This window comes from Tinamus guttatus, unplaced genomic scaffold, assembly GCF_059628265.1.
Source record: "Tinamus guttatus ecotype Peru unplaced genomic scaffold, ASM5962826v1 Tinamus_guttatus_pri_ptg000336l, whole genome shotgun sequence".
NCBI lineage: Eukaryota > Metazoa > Chordata > Aves > Tinamiformes > Tinamidae > Tinamus > Tinamus guttatus.
Genome location: NW_028288870.1, coordinates 176,223 through 184,839, shown reverse-complemented (window position 1 = coordinate 184,839; position 8,617 = coordinate 176,223). Strand labels below are relative to the sequence as shown.

Here is an 8,617-nt window from a genome sequence, read left to right as displayed (position 1 = left end):
ATGTTAGTGGTGAGCAGCGGGAGGGTGCCACAGATTCTGCCCTATAGTGCCATATAGGAATGTGCATTCAGCAGCAGCCTAAAGCCTTTATAGTTTGATTACCAGCCACTTGCAAAGCCTGGGTTTATGGAACACACCATCAGGAGACCTACTGACAAATCATTTCCAGTCTCAACCCATGCTTTAAATATCACATTTCTGAGGATGCTCTCCTTACTTCTAAAGGACTTTATCACTGTCACTGTTTGTGGCGAGTATAAATCAGCAATTAAGCTCCATCACAGAACAGCCTGTCCTTGTCTTTGCCCAGGAGCAAGGGATCTGATTCTTTTCATCTGCTGTCTGCAGCTCTGATTTCCCTGCAGTGCGATCCCAGGACACTCGCAGGCACAGGGGCGCGTTGTGCCCTGCCTGACCAGCCTCACACAGGAGCTGGCAAAGGGGAGGATTGCAGGATGTTCGTAAAAACAAGGATGGTGTCAAGCCTACACTCAGCCCAGACCAGACAACAGTCTTGAGGCACTGGAGCAGATACCAATGAAGAAAGCCTAAAAGCCTGAAAAACAAATCACCAGCAATCCTCCTGCAAAATCTTCCATAGAAAAGCCCATACTGTCTGCCATTCTCATCTTCCATGTGTTACGGTAGAACATGATAACATGAAAGGGGTCAAATTTCATGTGCTACCTGTGCAACGTCCAGCCACGACAGCCTTTTAGTGGCTGGGTATTGCCTAGTATCGCTCTGGAATGACAGCTTCAAATACCCAGAGCAGCTGCGTCCGTGAAGGACATTTATAAGTGTGCAAGTGTGCTTTGTCATTGCTAAGTAGATGCTGCAAATGGAGAAAGAAACATCAGGGTTTGTGCCATGTCGTGGAGTCAGATTCATCAGCATTAGCCCTTGTCCCTGCAACATTTAATTGATTCAAAAGAGTTGGGCACCCAGGAGGCATATAAGGCAACCTGGATCACAACCGGGCTAGTCCAGACCATGCTGCTGATGCTCAGGTGTTATCAATTGAACAAGAAAGATGAACAGTTTTGAAAACCCTGCCTTTAGGAGTCGTTGAAATGTTAAGCTTAGAAATAATTTTTTTTGAGAGAGAATTTTTATGCAGACATATACCTCAGTGTTCCTAAGTTATGCAATTTCTCCCCCCGCCAGCCACGATGACACTGGGCAAATGCATCCCAGACTCTTGTTTTACAAAACGTTGCAGCCCGCAGAGGCAGGACCATCTGCCTGTGCACTGTGTTGTGTGTGCACCAGCTTTCTCGTGCTCAACACACAGCAGCAGCAGCAGCAGCAAACAGTCTGTCCCAGTGCAATGTCAGGCACTGCACTTGAGGAACTGTCTTTTTTTTTTTTTTCTTTTTTCCCTGTAAAATTGGCATAAGGAAGAACTGAGCTGATTTTCGTGGGCATGTCATAACATATGTTGTTGGACCTCGGCCACTGCCCTGGCTGCTCAGTCATCCCCGGAGGCACCATGACACATGAGCAGCTTGCCCTCGGCCCCCTGACAGGCTGGTGCTGCAGTCATCAGAGGGAAAATCCATATTTTATCTTTTAACCAAGCATATATCGTTTGGAATTGTGCAGATCATAATGACAGATTAGCAGAGAAGCTAAGATTGAAAATCCACATAGAGAATTAGGCCAATTCCAGAACCAAGCTCTTGGTGATACTCAGCGTACCCAGTCGCCTGTAACCAATTCTATTTATTGATGGCAGTCAATATTTACAGCAGACTGTAAACCTGGCTGGTTTACTGTCATGACCAGCTCCAGCTCGTTACTCACCTGACTCCTCGTCTGACTCCTAGCAATGCTTCAACTGCAGAAAAAGAAACCTCCTGCTGACCTTGCGTGTGTAACAAGTACCTACAGCGGCATCCATGAGAGGGAAGGCCCAGCGCAGAGGCCAGCAGGTTCGGGACCTCCCTCCTGCCTCCCGCCACACCAAGCGCAGCCCCATGAGAGCCCATGCGGCCCCCAGGGCTGGCTGGGCCATGCTGGGCCCTGCAGGCTGCTGGCAAGCGGCCACAGCCATCCCAGTGCCCGGGCACATGCAGGGAGGAAGCAAGGAGCAATCTGGACTCACCAGATCCTGCAGGTCCATTCTCCTACCCCTCATTCTAGGAAAAAAAAAGGGAAATTATGTGGCAGAAGCCTCTGTGGCAGGTCCTGTGGCGCGTCCCTGCCGGGCCGGCCGAGCTATTCTTGCCCCAAACGATGACGTTTGTGCTCAGGATGAAAAGCCAGGGGCGAGGAGGCGGCCGTGCGGGCAGGGACACGTTCCAGCAGAGCGTCCCCAAGTCCCGCAGCAGGCGAGCGAGGCCCCAGCGGAGCCGCCAGCCGCGGCCCGCGCTGTGCGTGGCACCTCGCGGCAGCAACACGGCAGGTTATATGGGACAGGGGCAGAGAGAGCAAGGGCAGGAGCCTCTGCCGTGCAACCCTCACTGCTCCAGGCAGGAAAACACTCAAATGTTAACTTAGAGATGAGAGCCGAAGCTCCGACACGTTTCTGTGTACTGAAGCCTTTGCCTGCAGTGAACAGATAAAATCAAGTTAGTGGAAGCTATTAAGCACCGCCAGTAAACAATTTTTGATCATATATAGGACTGCAGAGTGTAGTTTAATAAAATGGGGAATTTCACTCTCGCCTGTTTATTTTCAGGTTGCTGTTTGTTTTCCTTCTAGCAAGGAAATGGTAAATTCAGGATCAGTTTATCGGTAATGCTTGTAAATATTTTACTTGTTCTTAGAAATTTTAGCTATCGCTGCCCCTATACCTCTGGTCTCTCTTTTATTTAATTTAGAGAATAAATATATTGCAGCTAAGATTTTATTTTAGGAAAGCTAATACCCATCTGGCTTTCCTCCTCTTGGGTTTGCCCCTGCGTGCACGTGTATGCTACCTCAGGAGTGCTAGAGCAGGTGCTACTCCATGAGGCAGTGACACTGAAACTAATATTTATTCTCAAAGCACTCATCGTGCATCATATCCTTTCATTACTATGGAACAAAGACTTTTTTTTTCCTGCAAGCCGCCCTGCAAGAAGACCTTGGTAATGATCACCACCCCCAGCATGTGGCACTGCTCATTTTGAGCCTATTATACACGTTTGGTCTAAAGGAAAAAGTAAAAAAAAAAAAAAACACTTTTAAAATAAATAATACTAAGTTCTTTAATAATGCAACAATTTTATCATCTTGCTATTAACAGTGAGCATTATCTTATTTATTTTTTTTATTTTAAATTTACAGCAGTTACACGAAATCACCTTAAATACGTAGCCAAATAAATCACTGCTGAGAACAACAGCTGCTTGAACTCCACAGACAAGGTGGCCACTTCAGATTTCTTGCGTCCCTTTGGCTAACCCCCAGTCCCTCTGTTAATGACAGTATTTATGAGGTGCTGTCACATGCTGAGGAAACTCGGACGTTATAAAGGCACAAGAATAACTGTAAGTGAGACAAAAATGAGCACCCTGGAGAAGCAACAATAAGAAGACCAAAAGGCTTTTGGAAAGCAGTGCATTTTATTCCCACATTTCATTCTTCAGTCTTCTGCTGATGCTATTAAAATACCTCAGCACCAGGCAGTATTTTTATTTTACTGTGAGTCAGCCTCTTTTACTGAAAAAGTGGATTGCATTTGCCAAAATCCCTTTTTTAATTCAGGGAATTTACAGGTATAAACAGAATACAATGTGATCACATTTTTACTATACATGCAAATGTACAACACTAAAACAGCAGCTTTTGTGGCACTCAACCCTGTTAGAATTTCCATACTTTTCCACTGGTACTTCAACCACGAGCAGCAAAACGTTAGACAGCCCCGAAAGGGAAAATCCTGTGATGGGAGTCCAGGAGGGGATCTTCCCAGAGCATGTGCCAAACAGGCACTTTTTCTGCAAGATCTGTAAGACTATCTCTCCGGTGGTGAAAAACTGTATTCCTGGTAGAAACAAGTCACCGAGCACAGAGTGAGACGGACCAGGAGAGCAGGCTTCCCTCCCGCCGCCTGTACAGACTGCAGTGTCGGTCATAGACACAAACTTCCTGACTCTAAGATATATTTGACTAACAAGCCAACAAAAATCCTATGGCATTAGCCTACAGGCAACAAATAGTATATTACTGAAAAATGCCCCGTGGGGCTTGAACGGAAGGTAAACTTTGTGTTTCAGCACACGGCCAGTAGCTCTCAGGGCTTCAGCACAAGCTATACATTAAGCGTGATGTACAGATCTCCATGCCAGGGCCCCGCAACACAGCGGCTACAAGTGTTTGGTCAGAATGTCTCTCTCACCATCTTTTGCAAAATCCATGTGTGATACCAGGTCATCCAACTTCTGGACTCAGCTTTTAAAAAAGACGCTATTGCACCCTGATGTTCGTGTCTGCATTTAATCTGATGAGAATCTAAACTTGCCTAGACAGCAGTGTTTGCAGATACTCCCTGCTGGGCGAATTGCTTGTTTCTGTGCACAGTCCTGCTGATTGCAGTGACGAATGCACTAGGAGGCTAATGCCACCTGCTAGATTTCAAAGGCATCAGAGTAGGCACTGCTTAATTAGGGCTGCAGGAGTAATTGATTTTCAGTTCAGTTGCTTAATAAATAGTAACAATAATGACAAGAACAACCTAGATCTACTGAAACACAGGAAAAGGTAACAATTTGTTTTGGCCTGTGGTCCGGATGCACACTGGTTGGGACACTTGGGATGAGGGAGACACAGTCAAATCCCAGGAGGCCAGGACTCCCACCTCCCAGCTCCTATTCCCAAGCTACGGAGCACTCAAACATTTGCTTTCTCCATCTTTCCTGCTGAATGTGTTACACACAGAATATCAGCATATTAATTAGGGGAAACTCAGGTGCTTCCCGCTTCCCGCAGAAGCGCCGCAACATGTGAGGTCGAGGCAGCTTTTTACCCCTCAGGGCCCAGCAAAGTGCTTCAGGTGAAGGAGAGACGGAGGGGTCATATCCAGACTCTGACTCGGCTTTGGGGTAGAAGAGGGGGATAGCACTATGCACTCTCTTCCTATATTTTCTTTAATATTCTCCCCCCAAACCAAATCAATTAATTACAGCATTTCCAAACTCTTTTATTTGAGTCAAGCTAATATTCCTAATGCGATGTGTACTTAAAGCTCATGGAAAAGCATCCTTGCTTTGCTGACCAAAGCTCCTCAGCCGTTCAGATGTGATTCTGCTCCCAGGTTCACCACTATGAGACACAAGTAGTTCTGCTGAAGACAAAAACCACTTCAGTGTAAACTAGGTTGAAGGCTCAGGTTGGCCACATAACTTGTGGAAATTCTGAGTCTTCAGTTAAGAGGGTGACTTTACACCAATATGATTAAAGTGGCACAGCTTCTAGCCCTGTTATACTGATACAGAGGAGCACAGAAAAGTACAATCTGTAGAGGTTTACATACTGCAGGGATATGTTTCTACAGAACACCTATAAGTGCACAGAGACAGACACAGAAACACATCCACAGAGCCCTCGAGCTCAACCCCACCGAGGTCAAACCCACCAGGCTCCAGACAAAGCAAAGCCGCAGGCACCACCGCATCATGGCCACGACCACGGCCACCAAACGTGGCAGGAACGGGCATGGCCACAGCGCAGGCTCCCGGGCAGCCCGGTCACCAGCCGGCTCCGCGCCCGCAGCGGAGGACGTGGTTCCCGCAGCCGTGGCAGCTCTAAACTGTCCTACTAAAAGCAGGTCACCGCAAGCCTGAAGCACGAGCCAACTCTGGCTTTTTGGATGATGAGGTAAAATTATCCTAAATGATTTGGACCTGTCACGTTTGATGTGAGAAATGTTTGCTCTGCCTTCCCCCCATGCGGAGAGGCGTCCGTCTGCCCTCAAGCAACACGTTCCACTGGCTCTTTCCACCTGCTGGCTAAGGGCTCGGCAGCTCTTCATTTTCTATCAAATAATCCTTCTTTACGTACTTGGCCCCCCGCACCAACCTCCACACTCCAAGATAGGCATCCTTCAGCGAGCTCCTGCTCGCCCCTTCGGCGCCAGCGTCTCCTCCACGGGCAGCTGCCAGCGCCTCCGTGCGCTTCCCAGGGCTCCGCTCCTCCTCCTCGCGGCTCTGGCTGTCCCCGCTTGCCAAGGCCTCCGCTGCTGCTTCCTCAGCCCCCTCCGCCCTGGAAATTGCCTCCATTGCAAACATCACTTGCTCCCCAGCCCGGCTCTTTTCCTCCTCTTCCTTGGCTTCTTTCTCCAGGTCCTCGTAGCTGCTCTTCTGCCTGGTCTCGACATATTTGGCCACGCAGTAGATGACTGAACCCAGGGTGTTGACCACGACGCCAGCTATAAATAACTTTGTGGGCTCCACATCATTGAAGGCCACCATGCCCACTGTGATGGTGGCGATGCTCTTCACCACCCCTACGAAGCTGGTGGTCACGGCTGAGTTAATGTAAGTGCAGTGAAGGGTGGTAAAGTTCATGGCACAGCTAATGAGGACACAAGCAATAAAGATGCACACCATGGCCGGGTCCTTCCAGCCTGGAAAGGACCACACGTTGATGGAGTCCATGCTGGCAAAGGAGAAGATGATGAGGAAAGGGGTGGCTGAAACAGCGATGGCGTACTGAGCTGTCAGGGGTCCGTACTCACTCTCCACGCTGGTCTTCTGAATGAGCACCAGGTAGGCTGCGTGTATCAGCACAGCCAGCACGCCCGTCACGTAGCCCATAGCATCGCCAGTCAGGTCGCCAGCTCCTGCCAGGAGAGCCAAAAAATAGAAACGGGCATAGTTTTTGCTTGTGAGACAGAAAGACTGGGACAATATTTATGGAAAAAGAAAAAAAAGAAAAGAGGCTTCAATGGGATTTCCATAGTCCCTGCGATTTGTCTGCCTGTCCAAAGGCAGGACAGGACACACTTACCTCCTGGAAGAGACTTTCTGTTGGTTTTGCTACTGAAAGTCTTTCGCTCTCCCGCTAACCCCCCACCCAGCATTCACGGGCAGCCCCCTCTGCGCAGACACCGCAGGGAACCCGCGGCTGGAGCCGCGCGGGCGCAGCGGGACCCCCGGGCAGCCCGGCCCGCTGACCCGCCGGGGGTCCCGCCGCTCCCGGGGCTCCCGCGGCGCTGCCCCGCGCCCCGGCGCTGCCTCCCCGACCCGGGCTGCGGCAGAGCAGCCTCCCCGCTGCCCGCGCCGGCCGGGAGCGGGTGCGCATGGAGCCCGGGCCCCGCAGGCAGCCCCTGCCCCGCAGGGGTTGCAGCCGCCCCTGCGCCTTTTCACGTATCCGCTCTTAAGCGTCTGGTTGCCCCCTAAGATTACACCCCCCGTAAGGTCTCATCTGTCCCCCCCCGGCTTGCACATACCCCCATAAAATTGCACGCACTCCTCTATGCTCGCACTTGCCCCCACAGGGTTGCAGCTGCTCCCAAGAGGTCGCACCTGCCCCTAACACTGCGCCCAACCCTGCAAGGTCCCGCCTGTCCCCACAGGGCTGCACTTGCTACAGCGGGAGCCTCCCGGGGGTGCGCGTCCCGCTCCAGCTCGTGGCTGCCCCGCGGCGCCTCCGGTCGCCCATCCCGTTCAGTCTTATCCCATCCCACTCCGTCCCGTCCCGCCCGGCGCGGCTGAAGCGGCGGAGGCTGCGGAAAGCGGCGCCCCGTCCCGTCCCGTCGGGCCGCCCCGGTCCCGCTGCCGCTGCCGCTGCCGGGGACACTCACCGGCCAGCGCGGCGCCGCAGGTGGTGATGAGCACGGCGGCGAGGACGCCGGGCGAGGGCAAGCCGTCGCGGAGCACCAGCGCGCCCGTGAGCAGCGTGACGAGGGGCAGGCAGCGCTTGAACACCACGTACATGGGGAGGCTGAGGCCGCGCAGCGACCAGAGCGTGAGCGTGGACTGCAGCGTGGCGAGCGCGGCCACGGCGGCGAAGGGGCGCGCCAGGCGGGGCCCGAAGGGCGGCAGCGCCGCCAGCCCCCGCCGCCGCAGCGCCTCGAGAGCCAGCGCCGCCGCCGCGCTGCTCGCGCACTGCAGCAGCGTCAGGAAGGCGAAGTGGTAGCGGGCGAGCAGGAACTTGAGCAGGATGTTGAGCGAGCCCGAGCAGAGCCCGTGCGCCACGGCCACCGCGACGCCCCGCAGCCGCCCGCCGCAGCGGGGCATCCTCCGGGACGGCGGCGGCGGCGGCGGCCGCGCGCGGGGAGGCGGCGGCGGGGCCGGGCGGGGCGGCGGGCGGGCCCCGCTGCCGGGAGGGCGCCCGCCCCGCTGGCCCCGCGGAGCCGCCGCGCCGCTTTTATGGCCCCGGCCGCGGCCCCGCAGAGCCGCCCGCCCGCGCGCCCGCCCGCCCGCCCGGCGCGGAGGAGCCGCGGCGGAGACGGAGACGGAGACGGAGCCGCTGCCGGCGCCGGAGCCGCTGTCGGAGCCGCTGCCGCTGTCGGAGCCGGAGCCGCTGCCGGAGCCGCGGCCGCAGCCCGTGGCCGGGGGAGCGGCGCAGCGCGGAGCCCCGCGGCGCCCGGCGCGTGTCGGGGGCGCAGCCGCCGCCGCTGTCCCGGGCGGGCTCGTCCCGCCGGGCGCTCCGCTCATCCCGCCCGCTCCCGGCAGCGGCTCGGGCT

At 54.0% G+C, this 8,617-nt stretch overlaps 1 protein-coding gene across 1 annotated transcript; it reads right to left on the bottom strand.

Moving 5' to 3' along the window:
- Window positions 1-5,918: 5,918 nt before the first annotated feature.
- SLC35D3 (solute carrier family 35 member D3) lies at window positions 5,919-8,168 on the bottom strand. Its single transcript, XM_088529672.1, has 2 exons — window positions 7,733-8,168; window positions 5,919-6,769 (listed from the first exon to the last, which is right to left on the bottom strand). Exons 1-2 carry the CDS (start codon window positions 8,166-8,168, stop codon window positions 5,937-5,939), a joined length of 1,269 nt encoding a protein of 422 aa, XP_088385798.1. The 3' UTR covers window positions 5,919-5,936.
- Between the last annotated feature and the right edge of the window lie 449 nt (window positions 8,169-8,617).